The following is a 22,412-nucleotide window of genomic DNA, read 5'->3' as shown; positions in this document are numbered from 1 at the left end:
TAGCCATGTCTGTGTTCACCATTCACCAAGCCAGTGTGTGTACCACTGTGTAGCCATGTCTGTGTTACCCATTCAGCAAGCCAGTGTGTGTACCACTATGTAGCCATGTCTGTGTTCACCATTCACCAAGCCAGTGTGTGTACCACTGTGTAGCCTTGTCTGTTACCCATTCACCAAGCCAGTGTGTGTACCACTGTGTAGCCATGTCTGTGTTCACCATTCACCAAGCCAGTGTGTGTACCACTGTGTAGCCTTGTCTGTGTTCACCATTCACCAAGCCAGTGTGTGTACCACTGTGTAGCCTTGTCTGTGTTACCCATTCAGCAAGCCAGTGCGTGTACCACTGTGTAGCCATGTCTGTGTTCACCATTCACCAAGCCAGTGTGTGTACCACTGTGTAGCCTTGTCTGTGTTACCCATTCACTAAGCCAGTGTGTGTACCACTGTGTAGCCATGTCTGTGTTCCCCATTCACCAAGACAGTGAGTGTACCACTGTGTAGCCATGTCTGTGTTCACCATTCACCAAGCCAGTGTGTGTACCACTGTGTAGCCTTGTCTGTGTTCACCATTCACCAAGCCAGTGTGTGTACCACTGTGTAGCCTTGTCTGTGTTACCCATTCAGCAAGCCAGTGCGTGTACCACTGTGTAGCCATGTCTGTGTTCACCATTCACCAAGCCAGTGTGTGTACCACTGTGTAGCCTTGTCTGTGTTACCCATTCACTAAGCCAGTGTGTGTACCACTGTGTAGCCATGTCTGTGTTCCCCATTCACCAAGACAGTGAGTGTACCACTGTGTAGCCATGTCTGTGTTCACCATTCACCAAGCCAGTGTGTGTACCACTTTGTAGCCTTGTCTGTGTTACCCATTCTCCACATTAACATTCTGCACTGACCAGCGTGAAGTATGGTCAAGTAACCCTTTTGCACGACGTGGAGAGGCGAGGGAAGCCATCATTCAGCAGTGGATTTACAAAAGGACTTAAACGTGTGGTACTCGGGCATGCCGGGGTGATATGAAAAACGAAACCAAACAGTCTATACCCACCAAGCCACAACGTAAAATAAAAATATCCGCGCTGACCAACGTGCAGGATCGCCAAACCCCTACGACTGGCGTTGCAGCGGGCTAGGTGGCGGGCAGAACAAGCTTGTGTGGAAAAACCCATTGTGTGTATGTATGCCACGTCGACTCTCCCTGCCTTCACGAAACCGCTATGACTTGCGTGAAATGTCAGAAACCCCACCACAGCACGGGGAGGGGCCCTCATCCAGCAGTGGGTTTACGAAGGGGCTGTAAAATTATCGTCGGAGATATACTTACTCTCAAGGATTCATGGAATGCCAAACATGTCAAACACACGTGTGTAGTGGTCGACAACCTTAAATGATCTATGGCATCAACACCTGTAGATGTTTGAGGAATTTAAATGTTCATGTGAATGATTCAAATACTGTACCTTATTGATACTGAATGTACAATACTAGGGAACTATGGTTACGGGATTTACAAAGAAAACAGTATTAGGGTAGTGTACTTTCAATTTAAATATAATCTACAGAAATAGAGGGCGTGGGAAATGGCATGCAGTTAGGCTACCATGTACAATGGTCGATTAGTTTTTAGTTTCTACAAACGAGTTAAACAGGAAACCACGCCGCATTTATTATTTGTGAATCACATGCGAGGAAAACTAAATTTTTCAAGGGATTGTTGTCGAAACAGTTTCTACGTGGCTTTACCACTGACCACACTTTCTGGAAGTTTCTCATACGCATAACTTTATTAACATCTTTTTTTTAAAAAGAGACTTTACTAGTAACATCCTACAAAGATTACAGAACAGGAAGTGTGCTAATATTACATTAAAGATGCTTTACATGTGCTTTATATAAAAACAAAATAACAAAAGCCCCTTCACATTAATTTTGATGCTCAGTAAATTGACATTGTGCTCCTTTTCTGTTGCAGACCGCCAAAATTATTTAAATAGCTCGATTGCAAACATTAAGTGAGCATGTTTACATATCCAGTCATTAACTTGACTCAGAATGACAGCTTGACGAGTCATTACACAATTAAGCTGCCTAATCTGAACCAAGTACTGCACAGCAGTCTTCTCCCAAGACAACACTTGGGATTAAATTGCACCTATCTTCTTCATAAAACGTGTACTGAGTGGATGAATCCAAAACTGAGTGGTGAATTTCATGTGGTTTAATCCCACTAGTGGTTTTGTACCTGGCTACCACAACATACATTTACAATGTGTAATTGGATGTGCTCAGCTTTTGCAATGCGTGCAGTACAAAACTATGCAATTATTTTAAAGGCATGTGAAATGGCAAAGTGGTTACTCATTAGTCACTAAAATATCTAAATGGAATGTCAGTTTGTAAATACTACTTACGATATATACCATATTTAACAACTTGAAAGCATAAGAAAAATATCAATGTGCATTTTTAGCAAGACCAGGGAATCTTTACAATTATCTTTTACAAAATTCAAACATACACCTCGCGACATCAGAAATGATGCAATGTGCCCGACTGCCCAACTTGGGGGAGAGATACACGACAATCGCCTGCCGTTATACATTTTAGATTCACCCACGACCCCAGTGCATCACGTCAAGTGGACACAAACACAAATAATAATTTGGGGGGAAAGGGGACCTAAAATGTTGCCAAAATTAGTGGTCAAATTATTAAACATTAAATTACATTTCAACCACTCAATTTGTGGGAAATATTTCTTTTTAAATGTTTTAAATGATTCATATGCATAAAGTAAAATAACAATTTGGTCCATGTATTAATAATGTGTGTAGTTAATCATATCCTGCTTTACATTTCAGATAAAGGCTCAGCCCAATTAAAAAAAAACAGCAGATGCTTAAAGGTGACGTTTGGATGATGCAGCCGTTCTTCATTGGAGTTAAAGTCCATTTTCCCAGCCGCTGCTGCTGTCATCATACATTGGGTGGGCCCTGTCACAGCAGGGCACACCTGAAGAAGCTGGTCTTTTTGCCCTGGGATGGAGCTGTGATCCGCACCGCGTTACTGTCAGGGGTGTTGTTTCCTTCCTGCGTAGCACAATGGACCAACAGTCGAAGGTACACATTTGCATGTGTTGTTTCAAAGTAGTTATTATCATAAATAAGTAACGAATTTAACAGCAACCTTTGCAAATTATAAATCCTACAAACAGTTTAACTATATTATGCACAGTATAACTAAGAAAATAGCGTGATCCCTCCCTCTTAACCCAACAACAAAGCACCGAAAATATTCTTCATCAAATATAATTTTATTTTCCAAGAGTGCCAAGAATTGAGTTTTAAAATATTAAGTTTAGAATATACTTTCATTATGCCATATCTGATCGATGTTCAAAACACCATTCTAACCCTTCTTTAACCAAAGGCCAGAGTGCAATGGATCTTAATGCTGTATCCTGTTTTTGCATCCTGCTTTCTTTATATTCCCTTTGTTAATGCATTACTGGATAAGGGCCTCTCTATGGTGTGCAGGTCATGGTGGTAAAATGACCACATGTCACATGAGTCACAGCAGGTTCGTGAAGGTCAAGGACATAAATATCGTACGAGGGATTTTGCTGCACAGCCATTTTGCTACTCAGCACGTAGCCCTACAGTTAATTAAACAAAAACTGTCTTGTGCAGTGATCACCCACCCAAGGACTATCAAGACTCAAACCTGTTTAGATTGAGATATTAATTATTTGGTGATTGATGAATGTGTTGAGTTTTTTTTTATATATGAGATCAGGTAACGGTTACTGGTGATGTAGTCAAATACACATTTACGTTCCCATTTTATACTGGAAACGATCAACCTTCAAAGAGAGATGATATATTTTACTTTCAAGCTTACCAGCTTTCTGTCCATTTTGGCTTTGATGTCTCTGGCCAGTGTGAAGAAAGCCTGCATTACAGACATTCAGAAGTAAACCATATTGAAAGAGCAGTCGTCACTTTTGTGCGCTAGATGATACAATTGCAAATAAAAATTACAGCACGCTTACCTCCTCCACATTAATGCTGGCCTTGGCACTGGTCTCCATGAACTTGATTCCATATTCAATTGCCAGCTGCATGAACAATATGAAAAAAATCGTTACCGTGAATGTGCAGATCCCATCAAAATACTCCTCTGAACACTTATGATGAGGGCTCACTAGAGAAGACCACCTTATTTAATTAATGCATGTGTAGTGTAATAGCGCCGGCTGGTGACCAGCAGCGGCAACTGCGGTGTGCAAAGAGTACACACGCCAGTGAGCATATACACGGGTGTGTCGACAGGGCGGAAGAACTGGGGCAAGGGTCATGGAGGGCCCCATCTGGAAGCCCCTCGAACCTGATAGTGGGTTTGAGAAGGGAGGCATGGCCAGGGTGGAGCCAGGCCACGCTGCTAGGATAAAAGGGGCCAAGAGCGGGAGCTCGAGGATGCTGGTTTGGGATTGGATCGTCTCGTCGTTGCTGTCGTCTCATCGCCATCGTCGCTGCCGTCTTCGCTCGACATTGCGCTGCTAAATAGCCTGCCGATGCTAGACGGCTAGTGTTGTGTCATAGGCTAGCAAGTAGAGTGTGTGCAGGTGAGATTGTGCGTGCTAATAAAAGGTGCCTCTACAAATATCGTCTCCAAAGTTACGACACCACACATGTTCTCATTGACTTAAAATGAAAATGTCATTATGCTGAAAATACTTGTTGCCAATATATTATAAATCCACAACAAGTCATTACATGCGTGCATTGCATGAAGTCAGAGGGAAGTCCAACTATGTTTGGAAAATATACCAGCACAGCTAGATCAGAAACATAGGGAGACATAAATAGGTAACATGGCAGCCAGGGTACTTGAGTTTCTAACCTCTAACATAATGTGGTGCAATCATAACTCATTCAATGCAATATGGCTGCTTCATCTCAGACTCAAGATTGGTTGTACAAAGTGATGTCATGCATGCAGAAGCAAAAGTGACCACATGCAAAAGCTCAGGATTAGAGCTTACCTTCTCGCCCCTTTCCCTGGTCACCTGTCTCCGCTCGTTCATGTCACACTTGTTCCCAAGAATCATCTTCTCTACATCTGCTGATGCGTGCTGTTTAAAATTGAACAAAATAATGAATCAAACATGTGGATACACGTTTCGCATCCTTAATACAGACAATTGTGACCAAGTTAAAGAGTCATCGTGATTTCTTGCTCAAGTCAGCATTCACTGATATAAATACTAACAATGTTCTAGAAGTGCTCAAAATATATATTTACAGCTCAATTTCAATCCCCTGCTGGATAAAAGCCCACCTCATATCATGTCACTTACAAAGACATTACAGACTAAAATTTCCCCAAATACAGTTGGGTATAATATTTTAGGATTTTGGTCCACAAAAATTACAGCTTAAAGGTTGAGTAGTTACCGTAACAGTCTACAATGCTTTTTCTCGTGCTAAATACATAAAAAATATACAATCCTCATCAGTAAACTGAATAATTTACCCCGTCTAGTGCAACACAACAGCTATTATTTTAGCTAGTAAGTGGGTATTGGCTGCTACCGGTTACTCACTAATAATCCGAGTAATACTTATGAATTCCAGAATTACTCTTTGGTTCTTTCGGTAAAGTCACGTAGAAAGAAATTAAATAACAATATTATTATTTAATTTAAGTCACGTATAAATAAATTAAATAATACAATTTTATTTATTTCTACGTGACTTTACCGAAAGAACCAAAGAGTAATTCCTGCAGTCATGAAAGCTTCGAATAGAGTTTTAATTCCAGAATTGTTCTATTCGTTACTTGAAAATAGATAATTTTATACGATTATTACATTTGCACAAACAGGAACATCACATAAAACACAAACGGCTGATGTCCATTATACCTCTTCAATATTTCTGATCCAGTTTTTGATGTTTTCAAATGACTTCTCATTGGTAATGTCATACACCAACATGATGCCCTAATGGAGACAAGAACAAAAACAATTTCACTCACAAGTGTCAGTCAGTTGCAGCATGCACATACATATTTAAACAAGAGGTCTGTTTAATTTCCTGCAGCTGAGCTGTTAGTTACACAGCTAAACACTTGTGATGCAAGGGCATGTTGTTGCTGTTTACAAAAATGAACAGAACAACAGCTGTGTGTACGTACCATAGCTCCCCGGTAGTAAGCTGTGGTGATCGTCCGAAACCTCTCTTGACCTGCTGTGTCCCTTTAAAAACAGTTATAGTGTACGCATTAAAAACAGTTATACTGTACACGCACTAACGTAGACAATATGTAGCCACCCTGTTTCACAAGGCAAAACACTGTAATAGCCTTAGGGAATTTCAAAAGATGTGTAATATACCAAGATCTAATCTTGCAGCAAATCTTGGCAGCTTCTGTGAGGAGTGGTGAAAAATGTATTCACTCAGAAAGCACCGAGGCCGCTTACCATATCTGAAGTTTGATTTTCTTTCCATCCAAGTCTATTGTTCTGATCTTAAAATCTATGCCTGCAAGAAACAATAGGTGTTAGGAGAAACTTAAGGTGAAGCAGATCTTTATAAGGCTATTCAACTAATCGTTGCAGCCACAGGGCATCTCATGGTTAAAAACGGTAATCAGATTACGAACTGTACATAGGAGTGACCATCTATGGCTCAGCTCAAATGCATTTCTGGAAATAGCTTTCCTGCTGCAGAAAAAAATGTTTGAATTGAAGGAGAGCATTTGAGGTGTGCCTTCTCAAATAATCACCAGTGGCATGCATAGCTCCATGTAACACCCAGGCAACCTGACCCATAGAACTTCCTGTCCAGAGCCGGAAAGCCACTTCCTGGAATTGTACTGTATGGTCCAAAATGCGGCAGATGGATACTGCGCACTGCAAGCGGTTCCTGTGCGCTTATCAAGAAGCGTACATGTGACTTATTGGTGAAATATTTTAAGGAATGTGAACAGCAATAATAATAATACAAAAGGTCTACCAATGCTAGCAGGGATATTCATTTTGAGTGGCTTTTAGCTAATCAATTATATAATAGTGGCCAGAAGATTGTTAGAAGTGGGGTTTTCCAAACTCTTATCCACTAGCAGAGACCAAATGACTGCACTTATTTAACTGCTGGATTAACAAAGACAATGACTTAAAATATAACAACCACTATACTGCAAATACCTTCAGCAATTAACATTCATATTACAAGGATTCCACAACAGTAAACATCCAATAATAATGTTTACTCGTATACGTTAGAGGGGCGTATTAAATTATATTTCACAACTCCCTATTGACAATGGCAAATATATGCAGAACTGTTAAATACAGCAGCATGATACTTATAGAAGTGGACCGAAAGTTTATTTCTAATAAAACAATGTGTTGGAGTAACTGAGAATTTTGCGGCAGGAATAAGCACACCATGTGTAATAATTTACGAATGGCGAGCCGCTCAAACAATAGTTTAGTCGGTTTAAGGATAGATGTCACTGCACTGAAGCTAAATGAAAATTGCTATTTAGATACCTTCCTAAAAATATTTGTGCCAGTCCTTTCTACAAATACAGCGTGTAAGTATACCGTACATGTAGTGATGTAATGTTGAGCCTCAATACACGTACAACATTCATATTTGCGATTCACAACTATGAGCATCGCAAGACGCTCGTCCTTTAACTGCCCTAAATCGGTGGTGTAAATTCCATATTTCTATGGTGGAGACGAGTTGCACCATATTACAACCACCGTTGACATCCTGTCGAGCACATTTACAATATAACATACACAGAGATGCAATACATTATAGTCCTACATAAGCAGTTTGCGCCTTCGCCTGTTAATAAGTACATACACAAACGTGACAACACGTACAGATATCCACACCTGTCAACCCCTAATCAGTGCCCTACCGTATTACAGACCAGTTCAGACCTTAATGGTCAATCCCATGCCCTTATAAATCTCAACGTTCACCCTACAAAGTCCCATCACAAGGGAGAAACACAAATAGGCAAAACATTGTTTTGCCCGCATTGAAACGGTTGTACGTCGTGTGGAGCTGAATTAACTCCATTTCCCTGTACAAGCATACGGGTAAACAGTATGGGTTGATATGTATGGATATCACTACTATAATGAGCCAAGAATGTCTGTGTGTAACGCGCGTTACGTCACTCCACTTCATTAATATTCATGAGCGGGTGGATTTTTACACTCACGCGGGTCGAGCAGAAATAACATTTTTTTTGGCAAATTCGCTTTAAGTTTGACGTTTCTTTATTAAAAGTTTATATACATAATTATACGCAGCAAAAAAAGTGGATTTGGTGTCTTTATTTCTTCAGCACTTCTAATTTATGCTTCTACATTATGGTAAAATAGACATTCCTCGGTGACTTTCCAGATATTGTATCGAATTCCAATTTAATTCAACCCTAGCGACCGAAAGCAGAAGAGAATAAAGTATCAGAGCAGTGAATTTGAACACATTTAAGGTCAGTTATATACAGTGCTACAGTGACATGAAGTGAAGTGTTTGACGACTTACTTTTGTGCAAGATCCACTGCCATTAAATTTACACAAGATACAATTTAACGCTGCTAAAAAAATCGTAAATATTACAGCTTCCGTCCTAGGACGGGCGAACAAGCTAGCCGGTATATAGCAATGAATTTACAAAGGGACCGCGAATTGTTTTATGAACCACGGTTCAATGTCATGGAAATACTGTACAACATACATGTCTACTACAAGTGTGCCGACCACGCTGTACACATTATAAGTATGACGCTCGTAAACACAAACTTGACCGCTACGCAAACTTAACAGGCGCGCCTTCGGACAACACTAGGAGCCCTTCGAAGTTATCAGGGGCCGACGAACACAATGCAAAATTAAGCAATCGCGTCTCGATCACTCGTGATGTCAACACAACTGCACTGCAATCTTAAAACGTTTACGCAGCGACGTCGCTACAGGCGTTACAATGTCGCGTCCGCCGTAACTTTATCCTTTTTTTAAATAATAAAAAAATATATCACGAAACGAAAAAAGGTGAAACTCGGTTGTCTTGACTTGGCGGGGAGGGCGGGGAGGGCGGGGGGCGATCGTCGTGAGCAACACGACGATCGATCCCCTCGTTGCTTGTGCGTCGCGTGCCTCTTTACTCTCGAGGCTAGAGGCGGCGGGGCCTTTGCCCAGCGCAGATCGAGGAGCAGGCGGTGGTTGTGTGGGGGGGGTGGTGAGGGAACTCAACATCGCCGCCGACGTGCACCGACGCCGCCTGACCACCCGAACCGCTTCACCCACCTATGGTGGAGATGAATGTGGAGTTGAAGGCGTCCTCGGAGAACCTGAAGAGCACGCAGGTCTTGCCCACGCCACTGTCGCCGATGAGCAGCAGCTTGAACAGGTAGTCGTACGTCTTCGCCATCTTGCATCTCGCGCCGCCACCGCCGCTTCCGCCGCCGCCGCCGCGAGCGATGACGTCACTCCGGTGATTTGGTGGAGGCGGGGGAGATGACGTCATCGCGCTCCGGACATTTCCCGCGCGCCGACGTCACCGAGCAGCGCGGCGAGGCGAGGGTTTGAACGTCAATCCCAACCCCCCCACCCCGCCATGACATCATCACGCCCTGCGCAATGGTCTCATTCCAGCATGAGTCGCTCTTCATGACGTCACCGTGCAAGCCCGACGAAACGTATTGGGCTGATTGCGGTGACGTTATCCACCAGGTTAACACGCTGAAGCATTTGCGGCGCTTAAACGACGTCATGGATTGTGACAGGATGATGTCACGTTGCGCGTTGTTACTTTGTAATTATTCCCCTCCCTACTCTACAATTCCAGGTGTCACGACGATGTATTGTCCCCCTATATTTTTTTACTCTATAAGCCACAGTGGCTGCATTGTTTTTAATAAACTACTCACAACATGGATAAAAATAAAATTTTGATCAGTTCATAATTAGTGACGTCATTTAATTGCGCCCAGTATCGAATGTCACAAGCCAGTGACCTGTTTAATCGAACAGTAAATTGTGCCTGGTGATGTCACTGCTCGCAATTGTGCACGATGACATCACTTATCCCCGGCTGTGCGTGATGACGCCGACACTCTAGGCTTGTGCGCGGTGACGTCATTCGAATTTATTTTAAAGCCACGTGTGTCACGTTAAAAGCCACCCCATGAATCAGCAGGGAATTCCCAAACGCGTCTGACAAATTCATACATAAGTTCTAGAAAACATAAGTAGATTTTTTTTTACCCAGGTCCCTCTGGGTTTTTCCGCCACGGTTAGAAGCATGCGTCTATGTTGTTCAGGTTATTTTGCTGCTGTAAATTTCCACATGATAAGCTTGTTTGTTGTGGTTGCACCCGATTCAAGAGCCGAATGGCTCACAGGGCTATACCAAAATAAAGCAACTAAAAAAACTACACTCTTCCGTGAGCTATCATTTGTGGTCAGGTCGTTTCTGAAAAAAATAGATTAGCTCAGAAGGCTTTACCGGGTAAGATAAAAACATGGTTTATTTTTTTATCTATATATATTTTAAGTGATTTGTTTACCTTTTGAATACTTTGCACTGTTTTTGTAATGTTTGTTATAACGTTCTGACCTGCCCCAACTGGACATTTTTGAAGAAGAGCTTTATAGCTCATCGGATTTCTCCAGTAGAAATAAATATTCAGATTCTGACGTGATTGCTTCATGTGTAATAAATGAGGAATACTTACTGGTCAATGTATACTATTCATGCAACGTTTATATAACGCGGAAGCAAATTAAAGCACGCACATGGGCATTGAAAAATAAAATTAAACAAAAGCTGAAAAGTGCACAAAGAGTGATGCATAAGTGCACGCTTGTATTTATACCAAGAGAACAGATGATAAAACACATACATTATTGACTTGATTGGTAACAGGCGAGCATGGATAACTTGGCAATGGAAACAACAATATCATAAATTGACAGCGACATCACTTGGGGCTACATGGTGGCCAAAAGCAAATCTTATATATATTTTTAAATAATGAAGAGTACTTCAATGTTGTGGCATTTATGCTTCCTGCCTTCACAAACCCGTACCGACCATGGTGGTGAAGTATGGTCAACCCATCCCCACGATTCGCACCCCGCACAACGTGGGGAACAACTTCATCAAGCAGTGGATAGGTTACGGCTGATGATCTTTCTTCTCTCGTACGTGTTCCAGGAAAACATCACGAGCCGCCAAGCAAACAACACCTAAGTACAAATTCCTGATGAGCAACATCGTGTGCTCGTGAGACTGCTGAACATACATTTTTTTAAAAAACACCATCTAAATTAAGTTTCAGTTGCTTTCGGGTAAATGTCGTGATCAGCGAAAGGCCGTTTTGTTTTTTGTGCTTAATGTTGATCTGCTCCACAATCTCTGGAGATAGTCACACGCACCCTCTCCAAATCAAGACATGTTAAGATCAAAAATAGTTTAGTTTTATTTGTACATTCAAGCGATTTGCTTACCTTTCCTATACTTTTCACTCCTATCGTGCTTTTGAAGCCTACTGGACTTCTGTAAAAAAAGAGCTTCATAGCTCATCGGATTCCTCCCGGATAGTATCAATAACTATTCTGATTCTGAAGACAACTGCTCCACGAGGCCCCCTTCTTCCCAGGTTAAAAAGGCCACAATGTAGAGAGGACACATGTTCACGCTTTCCTACATTTGTTTCCCATTGTGTATTCGTGTTTCATTTATTACACTTGTTCACCCAGAAATGCCTCACTGAGTCTCATGCGACTCTTTTTCAACAGGTCCCTGCCAAATTTGAGCGTATATTGCTATATATAATCCCAATTGAGTAATTTGCTGGTATTTATTTTATTTTGGCAAATTTTGGACTATAGCAACACAATTTCCCCTACTCAGGCGTAGACGTTACGGGATCTTTAAAATCCATCGTGAAGCAGACGACGCGTATAAATTTTTGTATGGTAAAAAAAACGCATGCAGTATTAACGCATGCAGTATTAACCTCTGCTGGAAATTGAACCGTGAACCTAGCTTGTGCTATTAACGGCATTCGTTTCAAGTTGCGTGCTCGTGTTATTCGGTGCCGCAACGTGACGCTCGCCGTGCGCGTTTAACATCTTCTCCTGCACGGTATCTGTGCCGCAGCCTACGTCCCATCTCCCCCCCTCCCTCCGTCGCTCCCCCCTCCCCCCCGTCGCTTCCCCCCCCCCGTCGCTCCCCCCCCAACCGTCGCTTCCCCCCCCGTCGCTTCCCCCCCGTCGCTTCCCCCCCCCCGTCGCTTCCCCCCCCCGTCACTTCCCCCCCTCCGTCGCTTCCCTCCCCCCGTCGCTTCCCCCCCCCCGTCGCTTCCCCCCCCCGTCGCTTCCCCCCCCCCGTCGCTCCCCCCCCCGTCGCCCCCTCCCCCCGTCGCTTCCCCCCCCCGTCGCTCCCCCCCGTCGCTTCCCTCCCCCCGTCGCTCCCCCCCAACCGTCGCTTCCCCCCCCGTCGCTTCCCCCCCCGTCGCTCCCCCCCCCCCGTCGCTTCCCCCCCCGTCGCTTCCCCCCCCGTCGCTCCCCCCCCGTCGCTTCCCCCCCCGTCGCTTCCCCCCCCGTCGCTTGCCCCCCTCGTCGCTCCCGTCGCCCCCTCCCCCCGTCGCTTCCCCCCCCCGTCGCTCCCCCCCGTCGCTTCCCCCCCCCCCGTCGCTCCCCCCCCAACCGTCGCTTCCCCCCCCGTCGCTTCCCCCCCCGTCGCTTCCCCCCCCCGTCACTTCCCCCCCCCCCCCGTCGCTTCCCCCCCCGTCGCTTCCCCCCCCAACCGTCGCTTCCCCCCCCGTCGCTTCCCCCCCCCCGTCGCTCCCCCCCCCGTCGTTCCCCCCCCCGTCGCTTCCTCCCCCCCGTCGCTCCCCCCCCGTCGCTCCCCCCCGTCGCTCCCCCCTCCCCCCCGTCGCTTCCCCCCCCCCCGTCGCTTCCCCCCCCCGTCGCTCCCCCCTCCCCCCCGTCGCTCCCCCCTCCCCCCCGTCGCTTCCCCCCCCCCGTCGCTCCCCCCCCCCCCGTCGCTTCCCCCCCCGTCACTTCCCCCCCCCGTCGCTTCCCCCCCCCCGTCGCTCCCCCCCCCCCGTCGCTCCCCCCCCCCGTCGCTTCCCCCCCCCGTCGCTCCCCCCCCCCCCCGTCGCTCCCCCCCCCCCGTCGCTCCCCCCCCCCGTCGCTTCCCCCCCCCGTCGCTTCCCCCCCCCCGTCGCTTCCCCCCCGTCGCTTCCCCCCCCCCGTCGCTTCCCCCCCCCCGTCGCTTCCCCCCCCCGTCGCTTCCCCCCCCCCGTCGCTTCCCCCCCCCCCCGTCGCTTCCCCCCCCCCCCGTCGCTTCCCCCCCCCCCGTCGCTTCCCCCCCCCCCGTCGCTTCCCCCCCCCCCCGTCGCTTCCCCCCCCCCCCGTCGCTTCCCCCCCCTCCCCCAACGCTCTGGAGCACACGGTGGTTGACCGTGGCAAACCAAGGACCTGTCCGTGCCATTGTGTGCTCACGTCATCAGCAGGGGGCAGTGCAGCAAGGCCCCTTGTTGTACTGCCCTGTGTTCGCCCTGCTGCAGCCTGGGCGCACCGAAACATAACTTCACGAAGGGGGGGGAGGGCTGTTCAGCGTCTCTGTCTGTCGCTGCACTAGCCCTGCCTGGGCCACCCGGCGAATCGTGTTATTCATTCGTTGCTACAATGCAGTGGCGTCTATCCGCTCGTTTGCTAAGTTTCTCATTAAGCAAAGTCCGAGCGAAGCCAGGGGCGCCGCTGCCTCTCGGTCTCAGCCCGCAGACTCCCACTCTCTTCGGCTGCCATTTCAGGACAGTCCGTGGCTTCAGCCCGGCCTGGGCGGTCTTTCCGCGGCTGCTGGCATCAAGAAGCCAGCACGGTTTGTGCTACTCGACGGGCTACTGGTGGCAGAGACGGAGTCGAGGAACCACGGGCCGGCAGCTTGTGAAGGTGGCGGCGTGGCTGCTGGTGGGACTCGCTGTGGTGGGCTTCTCCGAGCACCTCCGTGATGGCCCTCGCCACCTAAACCTTCTTTTCTCCGCGGTGAAATCTTCCAGGAGATCGAAAGTCGACGACGACGACGACGACGGCGGTGGTGGTGGTGATGAAGAGAGGATCGGCCTCTTGCCTCGGACGGAGTGCGAGGGTAATTTGACGAGAGACATGGGACCGTGGGTCTCGGCTGTTTGGGCGGGCAGGGATCTACTCCAGAGGGTCAAGGTGAGCAAATTGTTGATGACCCACAAGTTTGGCCTGTTTTTATTTTGTACCGGCTTTTAAGTCCATAAAAATGCTTAAGTGTCTGTACAAAGTTGTGTGTGTGTATTTTTAAGAGGGTCCGAGTTCTGCCTGGGATCTCGGACTAATTTATGAATTGCAGACACTTAAGTGTTGTGTGGTCGCATAATACTAAAACTGTTGGGCTTAATCCATCAGGCAGGTGCATTTCAAGTCGATGAGAGAGGACGACGAATTAGGGAAGCTTTAATCCAGCACTGGATTGATCATTACATCATGATAACAATGATAACCGTAATGCTCTTTGCTAAGGAAAGCCAAAATAACTCCAAATACCCATTTTCATGATAATCCTACTTTCCAATATTTGCGCCAAATTAACCAATTAGTGGTTGCTTTTTTGTGGAAGGAATCCATAGTACCCGGGGAAAACCGTGGCATACAATGCGAGGGATAACAATCCAATGGATGTGTACTGCCATCTCTTTGCCACCTTTGATGGATCTCTTTGATCTACCTTCCGTTGCCTTAAACGCGTTGAATGACAGCCATCCTATTGCATACATTGCCTGCCCACACCGTGTCAGTCTTGGGAGTGGCTTGGCCATACTTGACACCGCTTGTCAGTGGGAGTTGGTGATGGGTTGACCGGTCAAGGTTTCACTCACCACTGATGTTGGCAGTGGCAAGCATTCAAACCCGGTTCGCTGAGTTCAGAGTTAAGTGTGCTAACTATTGCGCCACTACTCTTGCCCTACAAAATACGATTGGCACTCAAACACAGGCTCCTAAAATATATTGAGACTCATTGTGGCATTCCCGAATTAATTGCAATATACTGAAGACGGAACTATTATCAGCAATGGAAATAAGAACCACGGAAATGAAAGAATGCTCAAAACTGCTGAGAAAACTCATACTAAAGTGTATAAGTCTTAAATAAGGACTTTCCCAACACTGGTATACATGCAGCCTGTAAGAATCCTACTTACCATACGACAAGCTGTAGGAATCATCTGGTTGCCCAATCGGTGGGTTTCTGACAATGCAGCTATGTGTGATCCATGAACCCTTCTTCCCAATAGCTGTATTTGCTGACATGCATCACCACTGCATCCATGATGAGTTGAATCAATTTAATAACAACATAAATTATTGGATTTTGCCAATCCAATTGTTTGTTAAAACATGTTATTGGAACTCAGATTGGGAACTTGGTCGAATGCTATTAGTAAATGTGATTAAACTTTTGGATGTTCTTTATCAGTTTTAAAAAGCCTTCAAGATGGTAAAGGGGTATTTTTAAATCTGCATGGTACTTGGCAAATCATTCATTTTTTTCATTGAATGTTTTTATCATTTACACAAAAACTACGTTAAATGCTCAGACGTTTTCAGTAACAAGCTACAAAGTAACAGAATCTGGGTGAAGTTTCTTTAAAAAATTTTTTACAAGGTTGTATTCTACGCTAGAGGGCAGCTGAGTCGCATTTGTTTTGCAGTCATTTCCCAATCTCAAAAGGACAATAATAATGAATGTTCTAATGGTTTTCTCTTCTTCCCTTATTTGGACATGTTGGGTATTGAGGACGAAGTGGGAGCGCCTGGCATGGTTGTTGGAGTGACGGTGAATGGAGAGGTTGTTTGGACTGAAGGTGACTGGAAATTCCACACAGTGTAACACAGCAGCAGTATGACGTAAACCATGTAGTGCACCACCGAACAGTGTTTACTCCTCAGTACAAACTTTGTTAGACGTAGTCTACTTTATAATAAAAAAAATATTCAGCATGGTTTTCTCTCTTATTTTAGTTTTTAGTATTGCACGTAATATTAGCCAATTTCCTGGCTACATAGCATAGCAAAAGCCTACATTTTTCCATGGTTAATTGAAATCTATATTTTAGAACTTAACATATTTTTACTGTCTCGTATTTATTTATGTTGTATCCTACAGTTTCGTTTTCCACATGCTAAATGTAATATAACATCATGAGTGTATCATTTCCATACATTGTAATCATTTCTCACATCTGTAATTCGAAGCATGTATGATAAGCAAATATGAATCCATTTAATCAATGTGTAGTTGCATTATTACATGTCTAACAATGAGCTTTAATAATTTGGAGAACCATGTGACTCTGTGCCTGATGCCCCTAATCTCCACCTTTCTTTGACTTCCAGGACTGGGCTTCGCTGACCTGGAGAACCGCCTGCCATGTCATAGCGATACGGTCATGCGCATCGCAAGTGTGAGCAAGAGCCTGACAACAGCAGCTTTAGCGCGGCTGTGGGAGGCCGGAAAGGTTGATCTGGATGCACCCGTGCAGACCTACGTGCCTGACTTTCCCGAGAAGGAATTCCAGGGCAAAAAGGTGTGTCCTGACGTCACCAAAACTTTTCAGGAGTTTTTGCTACATTGTGGCCATGTCTGGCATTGTGGAATGCCTAAAAGGCGTGGGACATTTCACCATCCCAGTAATTCGATAGTTTGTCAGCAAGATGCGGCATCACAGATTCTTATCTGGTATGTTTCGTTCATTTGTCTAATGAAAATGTTAAATAATTCTCATAATTTCTGAAAATAATTGATTTATAATTGTGAGCCTAATCACAGCTTATAATGAATGATGTGATGCATTGTTACATGCCTAATACATAATGTTATAAACTATATATTAATGTTCTGGTAATTGGTTAGAGTAACTAGGTGCAAGGTTTGCAATTGAATAGTTGCATATTAAAATTATAGTGTGGGGCCGATTCAGGTCTTTAACCATCTGAGGTAAATAAAACGAGTTCCACTTTGCAGACAGTCAGCAGTGGTTGCCCTATGGATAGACTCGCCCCTGCCATATGAAAATAGAATTCCCAACTCCTGGCTCAGGGTTGTAAATAGGATACAACTGCTGCACGCATGTATGAGATGACATAAATTACAAATACAAATCTTTGGAAATGCTCTTCTGTAAAGTCAGGCTGGCTTTGTGCACTGTTCTGAATTTTTTTTTCATCCTTATGTCTGAAATTAAACTGCTGCTTTGTATTTTGGATGCATGTTTTGTGTTAGCGACAATGCTGCAATTGTTGGGGGCATAGAATGGAGTTGCACATTTTGTGCTGCCAGTGTTTGAATTTGGATTGCAAGATAAGTTAAACCTAACTCGAGTCTTTCTTGGCAGGTGACCATCACTCCTCGCCAAATTTTGTCTTCACAGCTTATAATGAATGATGTGATGCATTGTTACATGCCTAATACATAATGTTATAAACTATATATTAATGTTCTGGTAATTGGTTAGAGTAACTAGGTGCAAGGTTTGCAATTGAATAGTTGCATATTAAAATTATAGTGTGGGGCCGATTCAGGTCTTTAACCACCTGAGGTAAATTAAACGAGTTCCACTTTGCAGACAGTCAGCAGTGGTTGCCCTATGGATAGACTCGCCCCTGCCATATGAAAATAGAATTCCCAACTCCTGGCTCAGGGTTGTAAATAGGATACAACTGCTGCACACATGTATGAGATGACATAAATTACAAATACAAATCTTTGGAAATGCTCTTCTGTAAAGTCAGGCTGGCTTTGTGCACTGTTCTGAATTTTTTTTTTCATCCTTATGTCTGAAATTAAACTGCTGCTTTGTATTTTGGATGCATGTTTTGTGTTAGCGACAATGCTGCAATTGTTGGGGGCATAGAATGGAGTTGCACATTTTGTGCTGCCAGTGTTTGAATTTGGATTGCAAGATAAGTTAAACCTAACTCGAGTCTTTCTTGGCAGGTGACCATCACTCCTCGCCAAATTTTGTCTCACTTCTCGGGGATTCGCCATTACGAAAAGGACCCCCAGAAAGTCCGGGAAGAAGAGGAAAAGCGAAAAAAAGCCCGAAGTGGCCAGAAAGTGGACAGGACTGAGAAGAAAGCAAGTTTGGCCAGCAAGAACAACTCGGAGGACAAGAAAAAGCATCTGGAAGGAAACCCTAAAGAAACAGACAAAGTGATAAATGCACCAAAACTCAGAGGCAATAGTCAGGAGTTTTCAAAAGAGGAATATTATCTGATGCAGAAATTTTCAAGTGTTAGCGACTCGCTGAAACTGTTTGAAAATGATCCCCTCATATACAGACCAGGTAAGCATTTAGAAAAGATGTAGGATTTTTTAAACTATCAAAACTTTCATCATAACTAGACAAGCCCATAGTGAAATAACTACGTGAAACAATGACCTATAACATATACAAAGCAAAGTTAATTATTAATTAAAGTACATTTTCTTACTTAACTTTTTATGTCAGCAGGTAAGGTTCACGAAGCTAAATAACTCTTTTTATAGAAGTGACTTGACCGCAAATGATAGCTCAACAAAGTGGCTTATCATATGGAAATATATAGCAACCAAATACTCTAAACGCACATTTCTAAATTGATTTTCACATGCACAATTCAGTGTATGTAACGTAAGCGTAATCATTTTGATCGATGAACATCTGCATCATTAGAAGCCTAATATGAAGTCGTTGACAAACAAATACATTTTGATTTAAAGCTTTCGTGACTGCAGGGATTCATATTCTTGGTTCTTTCGGTAAAGTCACGTAGAAGGGAAACAATAAAATAATAAAAAATATATAAAATACAATTCTCACGACGTTTCGACTGCAACACAAGCAATCATCATCAAGTGTGAAAACCACAGCAATAATTTTTTGTTTCAAATTTTCTTGCTGTGGTTTCCACACCTGATGATGATTGCTTGTGTTGCAGTCAAAACGTCGTGAGAATTTAATTGTTTAATATTTTTATTATTTTATTGTTTCCTTCTACGTGACTTTACCGAAAGAACCAAGAATATGAAACAAATCAATGTTAAGCATTTTTTTTAGAGCCTGCCACTTTTCCGAGCCATTTTTCCCATCGCCTCGTCCCGTGTTGCATCCAGGCAGTGAGTTTCTCTACTCGACGCACGCTTTCACCCTGCTGAGCAGCGTGGTGGAGAGCTGCTCAGGTGACGACTTCGTGCAGCACATGCTCAAGATGTTCCGCCAGCTCGACATGCTGAATACTATGGCCGACCTCAATGAGCCCATCATCTATAACCGCTCCAGGTGGGCTCCCTGACCGTCAAGCCGGATGGGATGTAAGGGCACGCACTGCCTCGGGAATGGAGCCGACCGCTTTGGCCTTCACAGCTGTTGGAATTAGATTGCAATACAAATATAAAACAATCACAGTTACCTACTTAGGCTGTGCGCCATGGGTTGTCTGATTTACTTTTGACGACGTGAGTCGAGAGCTTCAGCGAATGTATCGTGAGCGTGAGAGTCGGTTTTAATTGATAACTATACTTGTCGTGTGCCGAGTAATCGTGCATTATGTTTGAGGTTAAGTGTTTTACGTTCCACCGTTCTCCTGCTTTGTAGGTATTACGTGTTTAACAAAAGGGGTCGGATTGTGAATGCCCAGTATGTCGACAATTCGTACAAGTGGGCTGGAGGTGGCTTCCTCTCCACTGTGGGAGACCTGCTGAAGTTTGCCAACGCCATGCTTTACAGCTATCAGGTATCATCATCTGCACTTTATCAACATGCACCCTAAGTCAGGGGTCAGGAAACATAACATGAAGAGCCATTTTTTTCGAATTTCGAATTGCTTTTTACAATAAAGCCGCCAAGCATGTAAATAACGTTATGAAGCAATCCTTAAAGAGCCGCATACGGTTCCGGAGCTGCAAGTTGCTGACCCCTGACTTAAGTCTTTCACACTGCAGTAGCTTTCATAATTTGTGTTCAAAATGTCTTGGATGTACGAGTTTGTGGATGGCATAGTTTTGTGGAATTCCCCACATTGAGAAATCATCCCAATGTAGGATCCTGAAAATATTCTTGAAACGCAAAGAGTTTTTTTCTGGCTAAATTAATGAGGTATCATTATAAGCTATCTTTTTAACTCCAAGATAGCATATCCCATAAGACAAAACATCTTATCTTGCTAATTGTTTTAACCAATTTATTGTTTCAAGCATCTTTAAAGTGGCCACCATTACGAGCAGCCATTCCTTTTCTGCTGCTGGATGAAAGCCTCACACTGACACCATTATCATCTTCAGTCCCATCCTGCTGCAATCCTCCAGAACACAGTAGCCCAAATTTCATCAATCCAGCTGCTCTCTGTCTCCCGCCCTGTGTTCCATTGCCCCGTTGCAGACGGAAGTCTCGGACGTAGATAAAGGCCATCTCCCGGGCTACCTCAAGTCCGGGACCATGCGTGCGCTATGGTCACCTGTCCCCGGCAGCGAGATGTCTTGGGACCGGGAGGGCGGATATGGCATGGGATGGGGCGTGGTTGAGAGCCGGCAGGAGTGCGGCGCTTGCCGGCGCACTCACCACTACGCTTCGCACACTGGCGGTGCCGTCGGGGCCAGCTCCGTGCTGCTCGTGCTCCCTGCCGAAGGGACGCCATCCGCCGAGCAAGGGCCGCACCTCCCACGTGGCATCGCGGTGTGCATCCTGTGCAACCTGCAGTCAGTCGGCCTCAATGCTGCCGCTTTGCAGATAGCCCTCGAATTTGAGAGATGTGCTCAAATGACAGTGTGAGCATTGCCAATGAGCCAAGGGGACGTGAAAGCCACTTTGTGTAATGGACATTCGCGTTCAGGAGACCAGGGTTCAGTCGTCGGTTGTTTAAAGCAGCTTAGGTATAATTTTCCCCCAGTGTTCTTTAAAACAGTGTTTGACTGAATGTGTAGCCAAAGGCAAATGGGGTTGATGTCTGATAAAGGCATCGTTAGACGATGTGAAAAAGTCGATGCCTTGGGAGACAGCTGTAGCGATGGGTACTTAGTCGCGGTGACTGGAGAAAGGCGCTCTGATAATTGCTAGCAGAGCCTGCAGTGCTAAGGTAATGGAGGAAAAAAAAAGTAAAGGGTTAAAATCAACTGAAGGTGTTTTATGCAATCAGCCACAGGTCACTGCATTGCCATATGAAGGGAAACGTGGGGTACTGTTTCTATCCATTCAGATCGGCCACGTTACGAGTTGGCGACTGAGTAATTGACAGTATTAGCTTCATAATATTCAACTGTATATGGAAAATATTGCAGTTTTATGGTAGCATAAAAATTTAGTAAATGGCTACCTAAATGTGCCAAACTCGAGTTTTTGGCCATTTGATGGCAATAAGTGATAACGCAGGTGATGCACTCGTAGCCTAAGAGCTAAACACAATAAGTAGTTCTAAAGTAATGAGTTTTCGATTTAAAAGTGCATAGCTCCAGTGGCTTCCTAATATCGGAAGGAAGAGTGTTCCAGACGGTCGCAGAAGCGCATCTTTAAAGCACCGTCTTTGTTCGATGGTTAGCCAAAAGCGATGGTGACCGGAGTTTGCGTGATGGTTTATGCTCCTTTACAATATCGAGGTACTTTGGTTCCTTGTGTTAAGCACTTTGTGCTGAAAATTCGGGTTCACCTTTAGGAGGTGGTAATTTGGTTTATGTTATGTTGAACACAACATAAGCCACTGATGTTATTGTTGTATTGCTACCGGTTATTAAACGGTGGCGCCATGTAGTGGAAACATGTTGCGTGTTCAAAGGGGAAGGAGTCAATTGCTCCCTTTGTTGTTTTAAAAGGCTTCTTGATTACAGACATCGTTGATTTTTTTAAAATGCCATGGAACACCAGAGCCTTTATTTTCTCGATAATTGACCTCACCTGATTTGTCGTCACTTGCCAGTTTCCAAATCCAATGTTCTTTGTCCTTTTACAAACTTAGGCCACTGCTTTATTACAACAGTATTGTGCAACATGAGTAACTTGTGCTTTAAATTATTACCAAACCATGTGAGCTGGGATGATCATAGCTGGCCTGTTGCCCATTGCCATTGAACCAACTACATATTCTCACAAGCGATAACATTTTATGCGGTGGATACCAAACCCTGCCTTTTATGGACTTTTGTATTGACTGCAATCTTTTTTTATGGGCGGGGAGTATAGATGGTTAAGAATCTTCCCAATTGTCAAAAATTTTGTTTGAAAAATAAAACAATCATTGGATAAGATAGTGGATGTTTTTTTTTTTACAATTTTTACTGTCACCTAATTTTTAAATGGGGTTCAT

The 22,412-nt window shown here is 44.5% G+C and overlaps 2 protein-coding genes across 2 annotated transcripts; one reads left to right on the top strand and one right to left on the bottom strand.

Annotated features, from left to right (window-relative positions):
• Window positions 1-2,483: 2,483 nt before the first annotated feature.
• On the bottom strand, window positions 2,484-9,564 carry LOC116942033 (ras-related protein Rab-8A). The gene is made up of 8 exons (XM_032953564.2): window positions 9,342-9,564; window positions 6,485-6,545; window positions 6,199-6,259; window positions 5,927-6,004; window positions 5,045-5,134; window positions 4,052-4,117; window positions 3,901-3,951; window positions 2,484-3,089 (listed from the first exon to the last, which is right to left on the bottom strand). The coding sequence occupies exons 1-8, from the start codon at window positions 9,559-9,561 to the stop codon at window positions 2,997-2,999; spliced, it is 720 nt and encodes a 239-aa protein (XP_032809455.1). The 5' UTR covers window positions 9,562-9,564; the 3' UTR covers window positions 2,484-2,996.
• Window positions 9,565-13,484: 3,920 nt separating this feature from the next.
• Window positions 13,485-22,351, top strand: LACTB (lactamase beta). Its single transcript, XM_032953557.2, has 7 exons — window positions 13,485-14,270; window positions 15,877-15,943; window positions 16,476-16,666; window positions 18,076-18,424; window positions 19,234-19,399; window positions 19,715-19,853; window positions 20,498-22,351. Exons 1-7 carry the CDS (start codon window positions 13,737-13,739, stop codon window positions 20,885-20,887), a joined length of 1,836 nt encoding a protein of 611 aa, XP_032809448.2. The 5' UTR covers window positions 13,485-13,736; the 3' UTR covers window positions 20,888-22,351.
• The last annotated feature ends 61 nt before the right edge of the window (window positions 22,352-22,412 follow it).

The sequence above is a fragment of the Petromyzon marinus genome, chromosome 13 (assembly GCF_048934315.1).
Source record: "Petromyzon marinus isolate PM22_M1 ecotype Great Lakes invasive population chromosome 13, UKy_Petmar_22M1.pri1.0, whole genome shotgun sequence".
Taxonomy (NCBI): Eukaryota; Metazoa; Chordata; class Hyperoartia; order Petromyzontiformes; family Petromyzontidae; genus Petromyzon; species Petromyzon marinus.
Note: the sequence above shows the minus strand (reverse complement) of the source record. Positions and strands in the feature narration are given on the sequence as shown.